The sequence below is a fragment of the Pipra filicauda genome, unplaced genomic scaffold (assembly GCF_003945595.2).
Source record: "Pipra filicauda isolate LSUMZ 115617 unplaced genomic scaffold, ASM394559v2 scaffold239_size1682155_pilon, whole genome shotgun sequence".
Taxonomy (NCBI): domain Eukaryota; kingdom Metazoa; phylum Chordata; class Aves; order Passeriformes; family Pipridae; genus Pipra; species Pipra filicauda.
In genome coordinates, this window is record NW_024104353.1 from 1,579,453 (window position 1) to 1,603,769 (window position 24,317).

Sequence of the window (24,317 nt, forward strand, 5' to 3'; positions counted from 1 at the left end):
TGGACTTTGTTAGACTTAACCAGTTAAGCAGTTTGCTTAAAATCAGTGGGTTTTTTCCCAGAGAGGACTTATTTTGAGGAAAGGCAGTGAGGTGGGGGAGACGGTGAGTGCTGCATCTTTGGCTCCCTGTATCTAATCTGTAGAGCAGCCTAACTGTGTCTTTAGAAGAGCTGGCTTTGTGCACAGTGCTGACCAGCTATTAAACCTCCCAGATCTTGATGTTAGAGAAGAATAGGGACAGACACTGAGTAAATGGTACAAGGAGATGTTGTGAAGAATAGGGAGAACACTCAAGGAGGAAAGCACAGGCAGTGACTTAAAAGGGACAGAGAGCTTTGACTCTGGGACAGAAACCACTGTGAACATGAAAGGGGAAACAAAACAAGCCTTAACATTGTTTTGTCACTAGCCTTACAAATCAGTACTTTAATCAAAATAAATAACGCTTTAAATCTTCTCCATATTGTCCATAAATTGCTAAAAATAAATCATTGTATCATTTTTCCGTCTCTGCTTATCCATCCACCCATCCATCCATCCATCCATCCATCCATCCACAGTGCTGGGTTTGCCATGATGATATCTACCATCTCCTTACGCACCGAGTTTGTTAACTGTTGTGTAACTCAGAACACATAATGAAGTGACTGAAGTCACTGGGATTGTGTGGGTGTTGAAATTCTAAGCATCACTGTTTTGCTTCATGTTAAATAAATGCTCACTGGGTGAAAAATACAAGTCAATTTAAGAATAATGAGCAAATAAGAATATAAAAAGAATGTTGAATTAGACAGCATGTATAATTTTTGGTTTTCCACATTGAACTATCATTTCTGTGAATAATTTCTGCTAAGTTTAGGCTGTTGGAAGCATCACTAAAGAATCAATTAGCCTATTATATTCTAAGTTGCTACCTTTCATAATTCTTTCTTTTTTTCTTTTTTGTCTGCCTATTATCATTAGGCACTGGATGGCTTTCTCATTGCTCTTACCACTGATGGGATTATTATTTATGTATCTGACAGTGTTTCGTCTCTGCTCGGACACTTACCGGTAAGTTCTGACCACTCAATATGAGGCTCGTTATTTCAGGACTGAATCTATGCTCTTCTAATGACACTGGGATTTCCTACTTCTAGCCCATAGTCTTCAGTAACAAATGTGTGGCCTCAGAGCTTTCTGGGAGAATTTCTAGAAAACATTTAGCTGTTAGGTGCATAAATTTCAGCTTGGCCCCTCAAAAACATTTTTCTCTTAATCTGGTGCCAAGCATGAGGCACCAACAATGCTATATAAGAGGGCAGATTTAAGCACATGGTTAGCTGAATGTCCTGGTGTGCAAAGAACAAATCCGTGCTGACATTTTGGTAGAACCCCTTTAGTCAGGATGTGTGGGTTGATCAGCACTGAATCAGTTGCAGGTCAAGATGATTTTGCCAGATGTTCAACCTAGAAGACAAATGGAGGATGTGAGGAGGAACTCTCTCACTTCTGTCATGCTTCCAAAGGAAAATGTTTCACATTTTCATTTTGAAATGATACTTATCATCATGTTACATTCCTGTGGTACCAGGGTTTCTTCTCCTACTTATGTCTCCCTGAACTGAGGGGGCAAACTCTGGGACTCGTTCAACCTTCTGCAAATAGATAGTAACCCTGGGGTAAAATAACCTAAGGGCTTTGTTCTACCCTAGATCCATCTGCAGATTGACTGGGCTTCCTTGTCTTAGGCATCAGCTAGACCGGCAGCGTCTGTGCTCTGCTGAGGGATGAAAAGGTGTGTGGTTGTGTCAGGCTGTACTGCTGAACATGACAAAGCATTCTTTTGTATCAGTCAGATTTGGTGGACCAAAATATATTAAACTTTCTGCCTGAGCGGGAACAGAGCGAAGTGTACAAGCTCCTTTCTCCACATGTGCTCATGACAGATCCTGTTGCAGCTGATTTTCTAAATGGTAAGCTCTGCTCTTGTCTGTCAGTCAGGGAAGTTTGCCAAAGGCAAACAACTCCCAGGGGAGCCTGCACAGGGTTCTCCAGCTATTTAATTCTTCTGCCTGCCACTGCTGTTTTACTGTATTTGTGGGTTTTAGTGCATCACATCATCTAATGTTCCTGTGTGTTCCCAATACTTGCTCTTTGATTTGGGCAGTCTTTGTTTTACTGTCTGCTTTGTCCCATAGGACAGTGAAGTTGCCCTCATTACATGTTTTTCCTCCTACCTGAACAGTCCATCCAGATCTGTATTGCTGGCTGCTGTCCCACCCCCAGAATGTCTTTTTCTCCTAGAAAATGTCCCCAGCACCAGAGCAGGCAGCAGTATCTTCCTATCATCCATGTTTTACCAAGGCTGTGTTGGCTTCCCTCTTTCCCAGTGGGTTCACCATGTCTGAGCAGCACTGGCCTCCCCTCCCTGCTGCCCCGTGAGCATCACTGGGAGCTGGGCAGCCCTTGTGCTGATGGTGCTCTGCCCTGAGGGTGGTTTCCCTCTGGCTGAAGGCCGCGTGGTCTAATCCATAGAGTTCAGACTTGGGGCAGAAAACTGGATGAGAGCTTGGCACGGTGCCCTCCACTGCTAATGGAGAGGCTTAGGGTGAGTTCAGTGCCCTTTGGATCTGGGTCCTACTGAGCAGTGCCAGAGCAGAGTACTGCAATGTCATGTAACTGCTTTGTGTGAAATTCTGCAAACTATGAAGTCAGGGGAAAATCCCCCTGATCGGTATAGCCAGGGCTTCACTCCCAGAGTACTGGAGCAAAGCCATTTGAGAAAGGGTGAGAATACATTTCCTTAAACAGAACCAGCTGATAATTGCTCCTAGTATTTATATATTTATTGTCGGGTTTCAAGAGCATCCCAGAAGGGTGTACTCAAATACCACAGCACAGGGTTGGTGTAAGCACCTGATAAATTCATTATGTGAGTGTGTTAAAGTACAGACTTCTAGTAACATTGCCTGTGTCTCCCTCTCTTTCTCTCATTTCAGCAGAAAAACAAATAGAGTTTTGCTGCCATTTAGCAAGAGGCAGTTTAGATCCAAATGAACCCCTGATGTATGAATATGTGAAATTTGTAGTGGATTTTAAATATTTTACTCATGGTAAGTTACTACTCCAGCCTACCTTCTTCACCTCTTTCATTTAAATTGTGTCCTTATCTGTAGCATCCTAAAGACCTTGTTCAGCTGAAAATGCCCTGTAATGGAATGAACTGTGGATATATTGAATATTTTTTTCATACGAAAGTGGTGGTGAGGCTGTTGTTCAGAAGAGTGCACTCTCCTGCATGCTCTGCCTAAAGCTGATACCAGACTGATAACACCTCCATTTGACCCACTGCCAATTGTAAAGCAGCCTACTTATTCAAATAACCGGTAAAATATGCTATTCTGTTTCACTCGTGTCAGTGAAATGACACTTTACAAAGATTAAATAGTTTGATATACCTGTAAAATCCTGAATCTTGCAAATTTTGACCTGGAGAAAGGCTGACAGGGAGACTGCAGCTGCACACTGCGAGCTGCTCAGAGCTGTCTTATAAAGCTCCCCTGCAAGCCAGGGGTAGGTGGTTACAACTGTGTAACTTGGAGCCTAAAGGGTCATGCTTTAAATAACGTCAGCGTGTATCAGTGTGGCATCACTTTGTGGGTAGGAGGAGTTGGTTGCTGGGGTGTCATCAGTCACTGTACCTGTCTTAACATGAAAAAAAAGCTCTCCTTCCTCATCTTCTTAAATAAATTGTCTGGTTGTGTCTAGTGCCTACACCCTCCTGTAATGGCTTTGAGTCAGCTATTGCACGAGCTTTCAGGTCAGCCACGGAGGAGCAGATTTGCCTCGTAGCGACTGTTCGTCTTGTCACACCGCAGTTCTTAAAGGTGAGACCCCTGTGCCTGCACCTCCCCCCTGCGTGGGGCTCAGTGGGAGCCATGCTGAGGCAACCTCTCAGGGAGCAGCACTGAGTGTTTGTGCAGGGGGTTTGTAAAGAAGAGAGGACACCGCTGCGTTTGGGAGTGGGAGATGACATAAGTGTGTATTTTGGAAAGATGAGGTATAAAGCGAGAAGAGGTTGTTGTGTGATGGGCTGTCCCAGCGCGGGCAGCCCAGGAAGCACCAGGACAAGGTGACCAGCTACACCACTTGGGAATTTTCAGCCTTCAAAGGCATGCATCCCACCACCCTTGGTGTAAGGAAGCCACTTGCACCTTAAAACAGTCTTTCATGGTTGAAACCGTGTTTCATGGGATCTTTCTGCTGGTCTGTAAGTGTCCCGTGGTGCAGTGCAGTGATGACAGGGATAACAACCGTAGGTGCTGCTTGCTCAAGGGGGACATTAGCCACTTAATTATCCATATTCACATACCAGTATTTGCAAAAAGTTGGGAAATTTTGCCTACAGAGTGCAAGATGAGACCCTTGGACTATTTATCCTAGCTCTGAAATTCAGCTCAGGGTAAATTATTCAGCCACTTTTCATCACTTCATGCATCGATAAAACAAGGTGTATACGTTCCTTAGAGGAAAATAAGTCAAGTGCTTTATAAGCACTGTATTTTGCTATGGTTTATTATGTCAACAAGATGTATCCTTGGTCTTGATAGCAGGCTCCTTTTGTCATTTCATAGAATTAAATGTCTCAATGTGCCAACTGTGTTGCAGGAGCTCTGCAACGTTGAAGAGCCATGTGAAGAATTCACGTCGAGGCATAGTTTAGAATGGAAGTTTTTATTCTTGGACCACAGGTAAGAGATTTGGGTTTAATCACTGAAGAATAAATAAACTGCAGTTTAAAAATAAGAAACTTTGTGTAGCTATTGCCAGAGATCCCAAGTGGAATAGTTCTAATTAGGTGAGACTGAGTAAGTAACACTATTGTGAACTTACTAGGCATCCTTAAGTGCTTCACTCTTTTCCATATTTTAGGCAGGTAAGAAACCATAAAAAATGCTGGAAAACATCTAGAAAAATGTCAAACTTCACCAAGATAATAAGTCATTGAAACTGAGCAGTGTCAGTCCTGTTCCCTGTGTGGGTTTAGTTCTTTTGTTTTACCACTACAGCTTCCAGGCATCCTTCTAAACCTTTTGCGGTGTCAATAAGTTTTTGATTTTTCACCTTGAGAAATGATAGAATTTATGAAAATAAAAGAAAAAGCAGCAGATTCTAAGATTTAATTTATATTAGTTTTTGACAATGCCATACGGTGGGCTAGGATTCAGCTTGGTGAATGAAACAGACTGGAACTGCTTTATTAAGCTGATTAATATAGGATTCATTTTCTTCAAAAGAAGCTAGAGGGTTTTATTCACTTTTACTTCTCTGTATTTGACATATATGCATAAGCACATTGCAAAATCCTACTCTTTCCGCTATCCCTCCTCTTGTGAGCTGTGCAAAGATAGTCATTACTAGAAATAGAAGACTGGTAAATAAGGCTGTAAGGAAAAAATATCCGTCAGGAAAAAACCCTAAATATCATCTGCACATGTAAAGCAAGAAAGAGAGAGAGCAAATATAAATTATTATTAATTTATAGCTTATTTATTAATTTTATAACTTTCGTTTGTATAGTACACAAGATGTATCCCTCGCACATCATGTTTTGAAGCATGGAGGAACTGACCCTGTGACAGCCCTACAATTGATGCTGTTTAGTTTGGGACAGTCAGATCATTACTTGTGTATGGAAATCTTGCTGGAGTGGCTTTGTTAGACTTTAATTGGCCTGTCCAATAATGCATGTTTTCAGAATCAACTCATTAACGTTAAGATTTGTAAAAGAGCCCTAAGCCCCTTACTTCACTGATGGAGTGAGGTGCTGTGTCCCAGCAGCTCCTGTGAATAAGGTGAGCAGGAACTACTTTGAAACCTGACAAAGAGTCTTCTGATGAATCTGGGTTATGACTCAGAGAGGAATCTCTGTGCCAGGTGCTTGCAGCCACTCCAGTCCCACTGATACCCCCAGCGAGGAAACCATTGTTATTGAGAGGAAATTAAACTGATGCAGATGCTGAGGCAGAGTTTGTGACAGCCCCAGATGCGAGCGGTGAGCTCAGACCCAAGAATGAGCATGAGATCGTGGGGGTTGTCTCATTTAATCATTGATTCAAACTGCTCTCCAGTACAGTCTGCAGGATGCTGTGAAATGTTGCTGTTTCTTGCTTATTTGCATCAACACAGGCTGCCTGATGCTGAGATATGCCATCAGCAGGGGCAGAGGGTTCCCAGCAGGAGCTGGAATCGGGACCTTTCCTATCATGATCACAACTTAAATCAGAGTAAAGATAGATAGTGCAAAAAGGATTCCGCAGATCTGGAATAACATGAGAAAAACAGGGAAAATCTGTATTCTGGGTCTTTATGTAAATATGTGTAGAGGAAGAAAGCCTGTCAGTTTTCATAATGATCTGTTCCTCTTCTGCACTGTGGTACTGTTCTTATTTTCCCTTCATTTATTGAAAGAGTGCATCTGAAAGGCTCTCTGAAGACTCTGCATTCCCATTTGCACAGTGAGTTGCAGGTCTCAAGGCTGGAACTTAAGCTAACAAAACGCTTTTAAATTGCTCCACAGGCAAGGCAGCTCCTTGTCAAATGACAGATGAGGAAAATTTTGTGATTGCTTTCTCATATAAAGAGCCCTGGCAATATTCAGGAAAGTATACTACTTTCCTGATCAGCTTAAGTGTTTATCTGATGTGCATCTCAAAGACATTATTGTATTGAATATAAGTATGTCATCAAAAATAGGAGAGAAAGTGATGTGTTCTTCCAAAGAGACAGCAAGGAAGGACACTTTCATAAATACACATATTATCATCATTAACAGAAATCTGGGTCACATGAGGGAAAGGAACACAGTGTCTATGAAAAGTTACTTGAATAAGTAAAGCTGCATTGTGGCAGAGACCACTGCGTACTCAGCACACACTGTTTCAAGAGATTTGCTATTGAGAGGAGGACTGGCTTTCCCAGCTAACCCCTTGTGCTGAGACTCAGGAACTCCTGCTCAAACCTTGATCCTCTTGGGACTGCTGTTTAGCAGACCCCTAGCTGTCCTCCTTTTCTCCCCATTTCCCATCTGGTGCCAGGCTGCCTGCAGTTGTGGGGAAGAGGGAGGTTATAGACCTGCCTGACCTCTCTTAAGTTGACTAATCTATGTGCACTGTGCCTCTTAGGAGTGCAAATGTAGAGCTGGGTGCCTTAACCAAGAGAGAAAACTTCCCACATTAATAACCAAGGAACTCAGGACTGATCCATCCAAATCCAAATGTACTATATTTAAATCACTTTTTACTTCTATTCTTAGCCACTTTATGGCATTCACCTTCCTTAAGAGCACTCAGCACACCAAGAGAAAGGCAGCGGGGGAGGCAGGTTTGATAAGGCACCATCCCCTTCAGCCTGCCCTGTTATGAGTCATTAACCATTTCACTAACACACCACCACCTTATTCCTGAGAAACACACTGATCTTGGCAGGTGAGCCCCACACTATCAGCATATCCTGCAGCCAGAACAAACAAATCTAGAATTGACAGCACAATAGTGAGGTAAGTCACTGCAATGTGCCTATCTAAATACTTCATTGATTCCTTATCTACCTGCCAAAGCTAAAGCAGTCCTAAATCAGCCCTGTACCTATTGCTATCTATACTACCAGCACAGGAATTTTTGCTGGCTATAATTTCCCAAGTTTTTCCATGAGAGCCATTGCTTTTTCTCTTACCCAAGCTGGTCCTGACACACACTGCAGCTTCCCACTTGCTCTTTCTTCTACAGTTCCTACCCAGATGACATTTACATCCAACCTACTGGATAATTTTACTCCAGCTCCAAGTTGTTATGCACAGGAGCAGCTGTAGCGTTTCTCAAGCTGCGTCTCACAAGCATCCTTAATGAATTGAGTCACTCGCATACGTACGTGCCTTTCTCTACACCCACGTAATGAATAGGCTATGAAACAGTAAACACACACCTTTTCATTTTCTCAGTTTTTACCTCTCCCTCGCTGTGGTTTTTTTTGTTTTGTTTGTCTGTGACGATACCTTGTTGCGTATATGAAAACCCATTCCTGATTTCTCTGCCGAGTGAACGATCGAGGTTTTTGTTGCTGGTATCACAGCCTATCTGCCAGGGTGTCAAAGCATCAGGTTTTGTGCTCATTCCCTCCCCTTTGCTTCCTTTCTAGGGCTCCACCTATTATAGGATACTTACCCTTTGAGGTTCTGGGAACGTCAGGGTATGATTACTACCACGCAGATGACCTGGAGCTTCTTGCTAGGTGCCATGAACACTGTAAGTTCCCCTCCCTCTGCAGCCTGCCTGTCTTTGATCTCGTTTGTCACTTGTGCAAAACCCTTTACTGTCGTCACAAAAAGCATCTTCTTCACAAGGGAATTCTCTCTTTCCATGGCAGACTGTCATAGCTGATGCTTACCAGGGAGGTTGAAATCTGCAGAATTCACTCAGATCAGGAACTGTGTGTGCAGGTTTCCTAAATTGGCAGATATCTTGTTTGAGCACAGGTTGTCTGAGATTAATAGATTGGAAGTCAAAACTTTTCCCCCTCTGCCCCCCGTTTGTGAGGGCAGCCCCAAAACCCTGTGAGTTTTGTTGATTGTCGCAGTTCATGTGTTCTTGCTGTTCACCCTGGGCTCCAGAGCCAGCCATGGGGCTCAGCTCACCCAAAGGCCTTCTGAAAGCAACATTTGGTTCATCTACCTGTGCAGCTTGTTGTTGTGAACCTCACTTACTCATTAGTAAAATGCTTCTGGAGATTCAGAATTTTTTTAAATACAGAAGTACCAAATACAGTTTCCCTGTGGGTAAAGATGGCTCATGTTTGGTCGACCTGAAAGTAAAGCAGCAAAGCAGAAGAGTCCACTTCAGGCTGATGTATGAACACCAAAGAAGGTCGACTGAGTTCATCTTTGTGCAAGGAGAAATAGTGTGACCTGTGGGAGCCAGGGCACAGGGAGAACTTCGCTTGAGGACCATGGCAGTGCAGCCTGCTGAAGGCTAGAGCTGATGCAAGGAAGGGCAAGAGGTGTCTGCATATGTGGTCTACTCTTAATCAGTGTGCTGTTCCTACCAGATGTGAGATGCCTGACCCCTGAGTTCATGATTTTTCCATTTTATTAGGTACATTTCAGACTGAGATATTTAGCCAGAATTATGTCTGTCCTCCACTGGCTTTGCCTTGCCAGGCAAAAATTGCAATAAAAAATGACTACATACTTTGTAAAGTGCATCTAGGTAATCAGATATTTTGCTAAGAAATATTACTTAGAGGTTTCCTGTGGGAAAACTGTCTGTTTGTCTCTCTATTATCTCTGCTTGAAAGGAGAGTGTTTTGTCAAAAGGAAACAAGGACACCCCAGAGAGTGGAGCAAGTGGGATGCTGTAATTACTCTGAGATGCAGAGCAGTGCAATGGAGGGACCAAGAAATTCCACAGCCCCCCAGCCCACTGGAGTGAGACAAGCTGCTTCACCTCTGAGTTGCAAACCACCCCCATCTCTACCAAGTACCCTCTTCCACTTTACATGTATGAGGTGCTGAAGGGCCTAGTAGAGGATGGAGAAGATGACTTCTCTGATTGTGGTTTCCCTGCTGATTTCTCTGCCCTGTCAAGGCAAAGCACTGGTACAACAGCTGTCAGGGAGGCAGGTTGCCTGACTGAGTGCACGGAGGAGGCTGTGAAAGGGGCAGACACAAGTCGTGTCAAACTCAGCAAGTGTGTCGATGGGAATATTAATGGAGTGTTTTAATTGCTTTAACATACAGTACTTCTTAGTCCTGTTTGCTTAAAAGACCATTCAGACAGAAGTGACCTACTTAAGCAGACAGTGTCCTTTTAGTAATGTGTGTGTGCAGTTTGATGTAGACACAAACTATACTGAGAGAGGGTCAGATCACTCAGCAGAGAATTGATTGCATGATTTATGTTCTACATCCCTACTAGCCATGGATTTCTCTTACATATTAAAGGAGTATTTGCACAACACACCTGTAGGAAAGGGTCTTTTAATTTTACTGCACAAGGGAAGGTGCTGGCAAAATGACTTAGAGAAGTTGCTCCAGGACATCTCTGCCATGACCAGGAGCTGAGGGATCCCCGGCACAGCATGTTAGCCAGAAGACCTCTGCTAAGTGCTTCATCTAAAGGCCATCACTGTTAATGGGATCACTAAAGAAGTTAGTCCTGATGTTTTAACAAAGTAGAGTGATGGTGAGTGAACACACATGGGATAGTGTGGCTTGATAAGTTCCTGTTTGTTAGGTTGACAACTCTGGGCAGGCATCTTGCCTACTGCCAAGTGAAATGGATTTGCTGAAACCACATTTGTATGTTAGTTTACATTAATTATTGGTATTTTATGTGAACATGTTTCATTTTGTACTCCCAGCAGTCCAGAACAATTAGTGTGGTTAATGTAGTTTCCCTCATTATTTTCCAGTTGAAGTACAGCACTTGAGATTTTTCTGGATGTAGGCTGATAATATGTACCAGGTCTGCTGTATTTAGGTGATCTCTTGGAAGAAAACTCTCAGTTAAACTGCTAAAACTCCACTATCTTATTGTTTATTGGGATTCTGACTTCACACCTTCAGTGTCTGAAATGCATTCTCATGTACATTTGAAAGGCAAGTACTTTAAATAGTGTTATTTATGCTTATTTCAGGGGAGCCCATGAATAAATTATAGGTATATAGCTAGTGATAGTTATACCAGTTATAAGAGCAATCTCAAAATACCAAAGGGCACTCCTGAAAGTTAGCAGAAAAGGACCCAAACAAAAGCTGAGTACATGGTTGTGTATCATCTGTCGTGTTTATAAAGCTCAAGAACCATTTTGGCACTGCCACAGTCTGTGAGAGGTGTGTGGCACTCAGTGGTTTTTCTAATTACCTTTGCACCAGGAAATCCCTGTTTGCTATAAATTGCTTTCTTTTTTTGTTAAACAGTGATGCAGTTTGGAAAAGGAAAGTCCTGTTACTATCGATTCCTGACCAAAGGCCAGCAGTGGATATGGCTGCAGACACACTACTACATCACCTACCACCAGTGGAATTCCAAGCCCGAATTCATCGTTTGCACTCACCTGGTAGTTAGGTAGGACCAAGCACCAAACCCTTCACAGAGTGTGTCTCAGTGTTCAGCCATTACTTTTTCTAGTTCTGTTTTGTGTTAACCAAGTATTTGCTGTGCCTACTGACACATTAAGATGGAATGTAATTCCATAAAACTATTATGACAGGGAACATGTATTTTCATTACTCTTTTTCCTTTTTCATCAACCGGGCCAAAAACCTGGAAGCCACTGTTGGCCAAGTATACCAGAGTGTTACATTCCCCTTTTATCCCTAGTGATGACATGGCCATTGAAAGATTTAAAGCTGTTAAGAATCAGATGGCTTTATGGTCATGAATGGGATTGTATATCTCCTACAAAACGTTTTGATCAGAGTTTTAAATATTTATGACTTGAAGTTAGCTGCTGGCTTGCAAGCCTTATTCCTCACCCCAAATCCAGCTCAAGATCCTCCCCTAGTGGAAAGCTGCTTACCCTGAGTTCCAACCCATGCTGGAAGGCAGTGCATGTGTGGGATGCTCTGTGATATGAACCTTCTGGAGGGGGATCTGCTTTATTACCACTGCCATCATTACCACTCAAAAAAGACTATGTTTAGAGTGAGAATATATTTACTGAAGGACTTGAAAAAATAGTGACACACTGGTTTGCCCTATTAACTTGAGTAGACTTATTGCTCCCCGTGTATTTCTTTATTGTCAGGAATCAATTTGTGATATTTTTCTGGTCCCCCTCTTTTTCTTGTCAAACATCTAGAAGAGCAAACAATAGTAAACTGGAAGTACATGGACCTGTTGGAGTGAGTCAGAGGAGGGCCATGAAGATTATCAGAGGGCTGGAGCATCTGTCCTGTGAAGACAGGCTGAGAGAGTCGGGGCTTTTCAGCCTGGAGAAGAGAAGGTTCTGTAGAGACCTTCGAGCCCCTTCCAGTACCTAATGAGCACTCAGAGAATCTTTAAAACATCCTCTCTGTTTTATCCCAGTGGTGAATCATGTGGCATTGTTTAGTGTAAATATTTTATTTTTTAAGAGGGGGAAAAGTTAGGAAAGCAAATATACACTTTTAGAGGCACATTCCTGGGGATTCCTGCACCTTGCATTGCACCTGAGCAGCTGCTGGTTTGTATTTGGAGCTTCCAGTGGAGTGCAGAGTGTTAACTCTGATGCAGCACATTGTGTGCACCCTCAAAAAGAGGGAACTGAGTTCCTCCTCCCGAAGGCACTGGCATAGGGATTACTGAGCTACTGTACCACATGGAAAAAAATTGATTCTTGTTCATCACGAGGTCAGAAAATGAATGTACTCTTGTTATGGCAGTTTACCTGCACAGAAGCTGTAGGACCATTTTTCTGCCTGATTATGGAAAATGGGAAACTCTTTTATTAGGAAAATTGTATTGAGACAAAGACACTCATTTTGTCTTCAACAGCCAAGTGCACTTTGCTTTTAGATTAGTTTCACTTGAAGGCATCCAGGGCCAAAATTTGCAAAGGAGCATCTACTTTTGTGCTTGGAATGATCCTACAGGCTCTGCAGTCCTGGGTGCAGTGGGATGGGACACTGCTCTGTTGTTTCTAATCTGTGGAATTACTCACAGATTGCTAGGCTCTATGATGATGTTTCTTTAAGTACCTTTTATATTGAGAGAGTGTGAGTGCGTTGTGCAAAGCTTGGGACTCAATATGAAAACTTCACAGCAGCCTGTATAGTAAGATAGTTACCACAGAGTAAACAATATCTAGACTGAAAAACTGGATTTGAAATGGGTTTTGGTTTTTTTGGGTTTTTTAGTTATGCAGAAGTTCGGGCTGAGAGAAGGCGAGATCTTGGCCTTGAAGAGTCATCAATTGAACTGGCATCCTCTTCTCTAAAGGTACCGTGTCCCTTCACAATTGAGTAAGAAGGTGTTTAAACCAAACCGAGTAGTCACTTACCAATCTTAGGAAAATACCTGTTATTGCTTCTCCTTTTTCTTTATTCCCATTTTGTTCCAAGCCTTCAGCTGGGTTATGACTCAGGCAGATCCTGAGAAGTTTTCCTCTGCATAGCTCTAAACTGCCCAACTTGGCTCAAGGCAGGCTGGACGAGCTTTGAGCAACCTGGTCTTAGTGGAAGGTGTCCCTGCCCTTAGCAGAGGGATTGGAACTAGATGATCTTTAAGGTCCCTTCCCACCCAGAGCATTCTCTGATTCCATAATAACTGCAAATTCAGCAGTTCAATTTCTCTGTTCTGCTCCTTGTTATCTTTCTGAGACCATTACACAAACAATAGGTTAAACCTCCCTAGCTCAGAAGCAGAAAAGCAGAGCTGGAGATGGAGGTTAGATTGCTGTACCTGTCACCCTTAGTAAGGTGCAGAGGATCCAAGTGCAGGGCAATATTACAGGGTACCTGTTTTGCTAGTGCCAAGTTGTCACTGATAATCAGATGAAGATTGGAAGCGAAGGGAAAACGCTTATCCCAGATTTTAGTTCTACTGTTGGATCGCATCAGGTGTAGGATTGTGACCAGGGCATTGACTTCTATGGCTTGAATCAGTCTGGCATCTCAACACACCTGCCCAGTTGACAAGGTCACTGCTCCACATATCTTCCAGGTCATCTCTCTCCATCTCTGCAATGGATAAAACCATTCCCCAGCCAGCCCCTCGGGCTGCCTTCTCTCATTCCCCCCTGCCACCACACCCCAGTGTGCCACAGCCAACCAGCTGTGACACTCCTGAAGAAATCCGGCAGAAAGGAGCTGACTATAAAAGCTTATTTCCTTTTGCCCACAGCTCTGTGGGCAGGGAAGCAGGAGGGTGGCACGCTGGAGCAGGGGACACAGGCAGGAATCCCCATGGCATTTGCCTGACACGTGGTGTGTTCCTTCCACTGCTGCTCACTGCCATCAGATGGGTGTCCCAGGCACCTCCCCAAGCCGGGGTGCCTCGGGCATGATTCTGAAGGTCGTGTCTACCTGAAGGCTTTAGGGTGAACAGAGTGAGCGGGATTTGGTGCTGCACACCCAGCCGGTTGTTTTTCTCTGCAAACAAATGGTCAGGGAGGTGGAGGTCCCCTCCAGTGCCATCCCCCCCCGCACTGACGATCTCACCGCTTGTGCTTCGCTCCCCGCAGAGCCACAGCAGCTACCTGGACGTGGGGCAGTGCGGCAGCAGCCAGGACGCCAGCCGGGAGGGAGTGTCACTGTCATCCCACAGCTCCCGGCGCTCCTCGCACACCGCCCTCTCCGACTCCACGTGTAGGTGCCAACGCGGCCGGGGACAGCCCAGCATGGGGGCAAGGAGTGGGCTGGAGGGCAGAGCAGCCTCCAAAATACTGGGGTTCTGCTGGAGGTGACCGAGCCGGGGTGGGAGGGAAATGCTCAGCACTGGGACCGACATACCGTGTCATAAAAAGTTACGGTGCAGCAACAGAGCCACGGCGACGTGCTGCCTCCTCCCTCTTAGCCCACTGCTGGTGTGAGAGCAGTTGTCCCTCGGCTTGTCACCGGCTGAGGGTCACGGCTGTTTGCTGTGGCTCAGAGGACAGGAGGTGGCTCGCTAGCTTGACTGAGCCCCGAATCTTACTGACAAAAGTTTTATTTTGGGATAATATAATTTTATTGTGGGGTGTCTACTGCTAAATCCCTGCAGAAGGAGCTCAGAAGGATGCCTACCTTGCTGGCAGCTTCATCCCAGCTCCTGCGAATGCCACCCCTGCCCTGGGAGTGACAGTGAGGTACCCACAGTGCCCGTGCAGGGCTGTGTGTAGGAAACAACTCAGGAGACTTTTCTTGAAATACTTGCCATGGGGACAGTGGGAATCTCTGGAGACACCCATGGAGGGCAGACTGAGACATGAGGTTGGCATCAGAATGGACCCCAATGAGTCGGGCAGGAAGCCAGAGGGACCACAGAGGGGCAGTTTGGGGACCCACTTTGGCAGCGCTTGGGTCACTGTTCATCTGCATATGCAGAACTCAGGCTCAACCGGGGTACCCAGGCACAGGGCTGCTGTATCATGGTGAACTGTCTCTTTTCCAGCCACGTCATCCATGCGGCGCACGGACACCAGCACTCCCACCCGGCCGTCAGTGCCCGGGGGTCAGGCAGAGAAGGCAGCCCTGCGGCTGGCATCAGTCGGAAGCACTCAGGTCAGTGGTCCTGGCAAGGAAAAGCCTTTCTGAGGCTGTTAAAGAAACCTTGATCTTTCCCTCAAAGATGCTGGATCCCCCGCTCTGAGTGTGCTGGAATGTCTCGGGGCTGTGGGGAGCAACACTGGCTGGCAGAGCCAGTGGAGGGATGCCAGAGGCTCCTCTGCTTCCTCCTTTCAGGATTCATTTTACTCCTCCAGGCTAAATGGCTTCTCACGCCACCAGCCTGTTTTTCTTGGGGTTTGTACACATGAAATGGCCTTTATCCAAAATGGATGCTGACACTAAGGACTTGCAATTAGCAGGGACATGCAGGAGCTTAAATTCTCCCTTCAGAGTGATTCTCAGACCTGCACATGGAGTTGTCTAATTCCCTGCACTTGTTCATCCCTGGTATGGGCGGGTGCAGCACCAGCTCTGTGCTGGAGGTGCTATGGACCTACAGTAAGGCAAAGTTTTCATTTCTAGGCCATAGCCACTCCTCAAGCCCCTGGTGAACACCTCCCTCAGCACCCTGTGGCTCAGCTGGCAGTCCCCTCCCAGCACCCTGTGATGGTACGTGGTTTATCTTTATTAAGTGCAGTGGTGTGACCAGTCACTGGGGCAGCCTTGGTGGCTCTGATTCACTACCCGCCTCCTTACTTGCTCGTCCCAGAGCAGGGACAGGGTTTCTGTGCCCTTTCTGTTGCTGTTACTAAGATTTACCTGAAACCAAATTATTGCAACCACTTATTTCAGTGAGCAGACAGAGCAAGTGGGACACCCAAGGAAATAGTATAGAAGTTTTATACTTGTCAAAAGCATTGGAGGCTGCTGAAGGCTCCTCCCTGAATCTGTAGCAGCTAATTACAGGCTGATACAATGATGAAGTTTTATTTCCCTGGGGATGCCATGGAAGATTTGAGTTAGGCCAGGAAAAGAAAAAACAAAATCCACAAGAAAAATGTGGGAGTCATAAATCATAACAGTGAGATCCATCCTCACAGAGCTTTGATGTCAGTGTAGTAAATGTTCAGACTATAAAACAGGAATTGAAGATGGCCAGCATAGGTGTGAAGGATGGACCCCCAGGTGGGATTGCAGCGTAACTTGGGCCTGACATTTGACAAATTAGCAGCACAACTGAAAGCCCAACCAGGAGGTGTAGCAAGGGTTTGGATGCGGTGGCCCAAAACCAGCAGGGTGTTACCCGTGTATAAACACAGAAATTTAATAGACCAGCACCTGGAGGGAGGCACTGAGTGTGAGCCAGATGTGTTCCCGCTCTGGAACTACAGTGGTACTTTGTTTAAATATGCAATTGCCATTTTTTGTCAGCACCATCTTTTCTACAGCAAAAACTGAAAAGCAGTCATTTTTCTGAAGCCAACATCACGTATGAATGTGAGTAGCAGACTGGTCCTACCCTGTGATCCTTTTTTCTGTTATCTGCAGCCCGTGTACCACTTCCCGACCCAGCTGGGGATGATGCATCAGCTGAAAGAGCAGCTGGAGGAGAGGACTCGCATACTGCAAGCTGACATCAAGACTCAGCAAGAAGAACTCCACGTCATCAAGGAGCAGCTCCAGTTAGTGCAGGACTCCAACCTGCAGGTACTTGCTGTCCCAGGGACTCTCAAACTCACCAACCATTTGCTTTTCCTTTGAGCACACAGATCAGTAACAAAATTGTCTGTGACGAAAGCATTAGGAAATGAACTCTGGACAAATTAGTAATTTGGTCTCAGGCGTGGGAGTGGTGTCTCCAGAGAGCTGAGTGACATCAGTACGTGGCTAAGTATTGAATCAGTAATATTCATGATTTACAGGAAAAGCAATCCCAAATTAATCCCAAGTCCTCTCTGTACGAAAAGTTTGGTGGTTCAGTATCTGATCAGTGCTTCTGGATCCTTTGTGCCACTCCTGAAAAACAGCAAACACAATGGATCTGGAATGGTCATGGCTCTGAATAAATATTTGACCCAAGCTAACATTTGATTTTCTGTTACTCCTGGTTCAGTTTGCCCCCGGATGTGGAGATGCTGCTGCTGCAGTGTTATTTCTCCCAGGCAGTACTACCAACAACTCATGTGTCTCTTTTACTTAAAGATGCTGATGCAGCAGCCAATCCCTGTCGTCTTTAACAACGTGCAGCACCCGAGCCCCAGGAGGCCACCGCCCCAGGGGACGCCCAGGCAGAGCACAGCCAAGAAGTCACAACAGCCAGGCCTCGTGGGGACGAAGCACTACTGCAGCACCCACCTGCCCTCACCGCGCCAGTTCCTCAGGGACCCCCACAGCATGGCCACCCAGGTCACTGCCTGCTTCCTTGTCTTCATCATTCCCATTCCTGGCTTTTAAATATTTGCCTGCCTTTTAAATATTTGCCCTCCCCCTCATGGTCCCGTGCATCCCCTCTGTGTTGGTTTTTCTGCGTTGCTGGCATTACAGAATTTGTGTTGAGAGTCAGTTGTGAATAATGTCATTCAGCAGTAAAAGTAAAAGCCAGGTAGCCGAAAAGCATTTGAACTCGGGGACTGCTGGGCCCTCCTGGTGACCCTGGGGAGGAACTGAGTGGGAAGTGTGGGCTCTCAGTCACTTGTGTTCGTGATTGCAACACAATGCTCGTTTGTAGCCGCTGAGAGTTGTGGCTTCACAACACAGGAACGTAGGCATCGTTTCGAAAGATTAGTTTTCCTCTGCCCGAAGAGTCTTGGAAAGCAGGTTTGAAAAACAGTTTTGTCATCACTAGATCTAAATCCACTATTAAGATGGTCACTTCTCCTTGAGAAAGACTTGAATTCTCCAAAAGCAAAAAAGGCTTTTTGAGCTCTTTTTGCTGCTCTAAAGGTCAGATGAGAAGCTTTCCTTGGGGACTTTGAATTTACACTTCCCCTCTTAAGCTGTTCTCCTCCCCCTCAATCCTTTTGTACTCTGATTTCTCAAGGGACTGTCTGTCTCTGCTGCTGGCAATGCCAGCACCTGCCCTGCAGGGACAATAAATGCCAATGGGTTGGCTGTCCTGAAAAGATACGCTGTTTCTACTGCTGTGTTCAGGAACAATGTCCTATTGTTCCTTTCCCTTTTTCCATCTGCACACTGTAAGCACTTATTTTAGCCTTCTGTTAGGGAGCTTTAAAACTTACATGGGTATCTCTGTTTCAGGTACAGCAGCAGCAGCAGCACCTAATGAGAGGAAACCAAGGCCAGCAAGCGTGTCTGCCAGGGCAGGCAAGCATTTCAGTGCCCCTCTACAACAACCCCATGGTGTTCTCACAAACACACCCCATTGCAGTGGCTGCACAGATGCCACCTGACAGCAGCGAGAGGCAACCACAGTCTGAGTACAGCCAGGACAGGAGCCTCAGGTACCCACAGCCCTGCCTTCCAAGTAACTCAGTAAGCTTTGGACGTCTGCTGCTGTTAGAGGAGTAAACAGGAAAAACTAGTCTTTCCCAAACCTGTGTCTTGCGTGTTCTGAAGCTCTAGAGTGCCTTTTCTCCAGGCAGGACAAGTGCTATGGCAATGCCTTTTTTTATACGCTGCTGGAAACATCATATAAAACATATATGACTGTCCCAAACTATTCAACTGCCTTTCAGAGAGACAGGGCCTACAAGATCCAGCTGTTCCAAAATATTGTTTAAGGAAACAGGATAAACCGTAGAGGTCTCATCATCTATAAAATGTATTTCTCACATGAAAAATGTAGCAAATTTCAGCTCACCTCTGCAAGTCCATTAGAATCATATAATCACAGAAAGGTTTGGGTTGGGAGGGATCTTAAAGAGCATGTAGGGACCCTTATGCCATGGCAGGGACACCTTGCACTAGACCAGGTGGGTCAGAGCCCTGTCCAGTCTGGCCTTGAACACTTCCAGGGGTGGGGCAGCCACAGTTTTGTAGGGCTTCACCCCTCTCACAGGGAAGAATTTCTTCCTAAGATCTAATCTAACCTTGCCCTTTGTCAATTTAAAGCCATTCTCCCCTTGTCCTGTCACTATATACCTTTGTAGAAAACCCCTTCAGGCACTGGAAGGCGCTCAAAAGTCTCCCTGGAGCCTTCTCTTCTCCAGGCTGAACAACCCCAACTCTCTCAGCCTGTCTCCATAGGAGAGATGTGATGTGATAAGAAGCATCCTGTTCCAGTTTTCAAGGCGGTGGTTTGCCTGCTTTCATGGAGAATTTTCAGGGATTTGTTTCTAGAGACTGACAGGAGCTTGAACCTCTCCCTTCCCTGACCATCCTCTGTTTTGTTCCACTACAGGATGCTGTTGGATCAATCCATCCAAGCCATGATGCCTGCAGCCAACAGCAGTGGCCAGGCTGTGCAGAGCAGTGCCAGCAGGCAGCAAGGAAAGTGAGTCTTTGCTGGCCCTTGTTTTCCTGCAGTGTTTTAGCAGGGGACTTTATGGCATTAAAAATAACTTGGCAAAACTTGTACCTGATCACGCAAACACGAACAGTCTCAGTCTGAAATGAAGCAAAAGTTCAACTGGTTAGGAGAAAAAGTAATGAGAATATTTTTTAACTACAAAAAACTTTATGATAAATAAAGTGCTTTGGAAAAAAAGAATCAACCGTTCTCTGGCTTTTGCAAATCATAAACTGCCTAACCAAGACATGGAGATGTACAGCCTTAAAAAACTTCATTTTCTGCATTTCCAGTCCGTGTTTGGTGGGGAGGGGGAAATCTGGGGCCTGTTGTTGCCAGGATCTGTGTGGTTTGACAATCCCTGCTCCAGTCTGGTTCCTGCACCACCTGGACTCCTCAGTGCCTATTCTAGTGGTGGGTCTGGGTTTGGGTTCTTACACCTGATTTTCCTCCTCGTGGCAGATTCGTTGCGGAGCAGCAGACCCTGCCTCCCCCAGTACAGGTACAGCCAGTCACCTGTAGCACCGTCCGACCTCCAGCCCCATCGCCCATTTTCTCCCCATCTCTGATGATCCCACACACCAGCTTCACATCCCACCAGGCCAACACACCGGTTCATCTCCACCAGTGGCCACAGCAACAGGCTCCACAGCACCGTCTCTACCTTCAGGTATTGGAGCGCAGGTTTCTGAGGAGGCACAGGGATGGCTTTGGGGTCGGTTGGGGTTTTTTTTTTTGAAGGAATGGGGCTTACTTGCCTGATCAAACTTGATCAGTGCACTTGCACATCCTCCGTTCCCGCTGTATCTGCACGTAGCCACGTGCTCAGCCTTTCTAGGCTGACTGCACCTGCTCAAGGCCATTATTTTCCCACACACTCAGTTATCACCTAGTGTTCAGTTTTTAAAACACAGCTTTTCATACAGAGGAGCTCTGGTGGGAAGCTTACTGTAGACATGAAACATGATAAGAGAGAAGCTGTTTTTAAAACATGCCTCTTACTGTTATGTCTCAGCAGGGCAAGGTTTTTACCAGCTGCTATCATGGCTTCTGTTTTAATAAATGGGTATTTCACAACACAAATCTCTGGAGAAGGTGATTTTGGTTTTTCAACACAGTTTTCATCAGTGTATGCTGAACCAGTGATGCTGCCAAGGAGAGGGGTTGTTGAAACTAGTCATTAATTATTAACATACTCTCCCAGCCTTGCCTGGTTGGCAGAGGTAAGTTACGGTCCTCCAGGCAAAGATGGTAGAAAAGAAAGCAGCAGGAGCTGAAAGCAGCCACACAGCAGGACTGGATTTATTGTGAGAAGTGAATTGTTGTTGTCAGCAAATGTGGGCATGAGCCATCCCCACTTTGGGTACGTGTCCTCATGGGCTGCACTGAGGTCCAGAGGACCAGCAATAGGGATGGCAGAATGATGATGCTGGGACAGATAGGTAACTCCAGGGCAACAGAAAACCAGGCTTTGGTATTGCAATGCCTTTCATAGGGGGTTAACCAGTAAGTCCCCGTCTTTGGGATACCGGCCACAGGGTGGTACATGGCTGAGGTCACTCTACAACCTCTTCATTGCTTGCCTGAAGGTCCTTCCCATGGAATATGAAAGTTGCACATCCTGCACACTTTACCATGCATCTAAGTAGCTTTTGAAGGTCTCCATTCCTGCTGGGCCCTCCATGGGGATGGTAGGACAGATGGGTTCTGCTTCCCTTCCGTACTCTCTGTCATTGTTAGTTGTGCTGACAGCAGCAGCATCCCAAGGGATAAAACTCGTACCCTCAGTGGGTAGAGGTTACCTTTAGGACTTCATACACACACTCCTGGGTATGAGTCTCAGCACTGGCCCTGCAGCAAGAGAGGGAGTGGCTGGATGATGGGGCAGGTCTGATCTCTCAGATTTGTGTCTCCCAACAGATGCAAGGTCCTGAGCTGGTGCCTGGGGGTCCAACGCAGCGCATCTTCCAGCCACCCCACGCTCCACAGCAGAACCCCCTGAGCTACTTCCTCCACCCACAGCAGCAGAGCCACCACGCGCAGGGCCAGCCCTGCAACCTGCCTGACCTGCCCGAGATGCAGCTGCCCTGAATGTTGGCTCTGGGAGGCAGGGACCACGTGAGCTGCTCAGCACCCCGGGCGCACGCAGGGGAGAGCGCGGTGCCGTCAGAGCATGGGACGGGTGAGGTCGGGCTCTGTGGGAAGGTGGTGGCTGGAGGAACAGTCCCCAGTGGGGATGGATGGCTCCAGGAGCACCCTATCCGTTGGGATTTCCATGCAGCCAGTCCGTAATGCTGCTCTGGCAGCTGTTTGTGCCCTGGCCTAGCACCGTGGTGCAACTGGAGGCAGTGGCTTTCTGGCTGCAGGGAGGTCAGTTATCAGGTCGCCTCGAAGCTTGGTTTGCAATGGAGAAAACCCTTTTCCATTCAGGACTTCAGTGCTGAAAGTCACTGTGAATTTAAGCCCAGCATTTGAAGCACATAGACAGACTGTACTGGTCCACAGGACGCCGTTGGATTACCGTGTACATAACTCGTTTTGCTGTAGTAGGTCCATTGTGGATTTTTTGTCCCCTTTTTTCTATACCTCAGTCCCACAGTTTTTTGTTTTCCAGGAGATTGGATAATGCTGCTAATTTACATAACACCACTTTTGCCTGAATTTCTTACTGTTATACCAGCTCACATCGCAGCTAGTACAATATTTGTCATGTTTTATTTTTGGTTAACAAGTGCATAGAAATTTATAGGGTTTTTACTCCCTGTAGCCGAATATTTTTCAGGTTACAGACAAAGAATCCTTACTCCTTCTTTTTCTGTTTTTTTTGTTTCATTTAGAGTGACGTAGTTGTGTATGTTTCTATACATAAAACAAACAAACATGCATAGACTGGCATATGACAGCAAACTTTCTGGTTTTGCTAGGTCATGTTTCAATTTGGCACACCCAAAATATATGATCACAACACAAGCGATGTTACAAGCCCATAGGGTCAGCAATAAATTGTATTTTTGTAAATTGTCACTTTTTAACTATAAGTTTATATTTATGAATTGAAAAACAAGTTTATTCCTCAGTGGGTGTATAGTTAAGTGTCCCTACTGTTTGTGTCTTTCCAAAGGAAAAATGAAAATGTACATTTTTGAGGCGTTAGTAGCTGAGTACTACCTATGGGCACTGTTAGAGGCCAAAGGCAGGAGATGGGTTAGGCCATTACTTTGCAAAATAATGATTAGTTAGGACCAAGTCCATCTAGCAGTAAAGGTCCACCTGACAGTCAGAGCAAAGTTTAGGGAGGGGTTAGTTTGTAATGTCAAAACCAAGCAAACCGTGCTTTTTTTTTTTTGCCTTTTTTTTGGCATTTGTTTCCTTTTTTATCTTGTGCAAGCTGCTTACTTGGCTCTTTGTAGCACTGCAGCAGGTGGACACTGTTACTGGTGTTACTGGTGGAGCAGCCTTTGGCACAAGCAGCCCTGTGTTTCAAGAAAAAGGGGAAAGTGGGAACGTGTCAAAGCAATAGCTACAGCTAATGGTACCTTGAGCTCTCCAATGCCATAAGCACAGATCTGTCTATAGCTCTATCTATGTAGCTGTAGCTGTAGCTGTATGTCTATAGCTGGCTCACTTGCCCCCAGAAGCCACACATTTTCTGTGCTGCAGCACTGGGAGGATTTTGTTAACTTTGGGCCCAGGCTGAGCTTGGGGGGCAGAAGGACAGGACTTTTTCAGCGTGGGTGAACAAGGCTATCGCAGCCAGAGTCTCCTGGAGAACTCAGGAGTGAAACAGAAGTGTGACAGTTCTGCCTCAGACAGGATTTTGGCTGCAGCGTCCCTGCTGCCTGGTGGGGTCCAGCAGGGCTCCCCCAGCCCCTGTACACCAGAGGCTGTTCCCCAGCAATTTTTCTCGGGAAGGGAATGTGTTTTCTCTGTGCCACATTGCCTGGGGTGATGATGGTGGGAGGACAGGCTGCTGGAGCAGGGGCCAGCCAGGAGCTTTCAGGGGGCCGGTGTAAGGCACTAACCAGGGTTGTGCCTTGTCAGCTGAGTCCCTGGCTGGGCCCCAGCCCAGCGAGAACATGCAGCCCTGGACAATGGGCAGCAGAGCAGCTGCTCTCAGACACAGCCTGAACCAGCCCCTTCATTTCAAACCACAACAAGAAATTCTGGCTACAGCAGAGCCAGAGCCACGGCACTGCTGGTAGTGGGATGTGGAGCACCTGCCTTTGCAGAACAACCTGGAGCTGAAATAATAACACGTCATCCCTTGGCTCTTAGAGCCCAAGCCCTGGAGAGAGCAGGGGGGATTTCCTGCCCCGGCATTTGTGCTGCAACAAGGGTCAGCACAGAGCCCTTGGGGTAGATAACTTTATTTTTTTTTTCAAAGCACTATGACTTTTAGGGTCTCCCTCTCCTCAAGACAGCGGGATTGCTCATGAGGCTGTGGCAGGAGGGCGTTGTATTTTTGGGAGTTGTTTGGGGGTTTTTCCCACCATAGCCTTGGAACACAATGTCAGAGGGGAGGCAAACATACATTTGTGTTAGGGGTCCACCACTGTACAGTTTGTGGCTCAGGGTGGCTTGCAGGAGGGAAAGGTCGAGCTTGCCCGTTAAACCTGCATCATCCCAGTGCACCACCATGGCTGGTGTGCAGTGTCCCAACACTACACATGAGCCACCTATGGCAGGTGACAATCTCAGAGGTGGTGATGGTTGGGGTCAAGGGCTTGGGGAGTGTATTTTTTA

At 46.0% G+C, this 24,317-nt stretch overlaps 1 protein-coding gene across 10 annotated transcripts in view; it reads left to right on the top strand.

Moving 5' to 3' along the window:
* Window positions 1-22,604, top strand: part of PASD1 (PAS domain containing repressor 1) — a 99,464-nt gene extending 76,860 nt beyond the window's left edge. For 6 of the 10 annotated variants that reach the window (XM_027716590.2, XM_027716589.2, XM_039381740.1 and 3 more), the window contains exons 6-22: window positions 964-1,053; window positions 1,835-1,955; window positions 2,982-3,095; window positions 3,751-3,869; window positions 4,651-4,733; window positions 8,179-8,285; window positions 10,958-11,105; window positions 12,878-12,959; window positions 14,203-14,326; window positions 15,111-15,220; window positions 15,689-15,775; window positions 16,655-16,813; window positions 17,309-17,512; window positions 18,365-18,567; window positions 19,467-19,559; window positions 20,037-20,244; window positions 21,495-22,604. In XM_027716590.2, coding sequence (XP_027572391.2) covers window positions 964-1,053; window positions 1,835-1,955; window positions 2,982-3,095; window positions 3,751-3,869; window positions 4,651-4,733; window positions 8,179-8,285; window positions 10,958-11,105; window positions 12,878-12,959; window positions 14,203-14,326; window positions 15,111-15,220; window positions 15,689-15,775; window positions 16,655-16,813; window positions 17,309-17,512; window positions 18,365-18,567; window positions 19,467-19,559; window positions 20,037-20,244; window positions 21,495-21,665 — 2,223 coding nt within the window. In that variant the 3' untranslated portion in view covers window positions 21,666-22,604. Of the gene's footprint in view, window positions 1-963; window positions 1,054-1,834; window positions 1,956-2,981; window positions 3,096-3,750; window positions 3,870-4,650; window positions 4,734-8,178; window positions 8,286-10,957; window positions 11,106-12,877; window positions 12,960-14,202; window positions 14,327-15,110; window positions 15,221-15,688; window positions 15,776-16,654; window positions 16,814-17,308; window positions 17,513-18,364; window positions 18,568-19,466; window positions 19,560-20,036; window positions 20,245-21,494 lie in introns of those variants that run through there. The other 4 variants (XM_027716593.2, XM_027716592.2, XM_027716595.2 and 1 more) reach the window with 4 other exon arrangements.
* The last annotated feature ends 1,713 nt before the right edge of the window (window positions 22,605-24,317 follow it).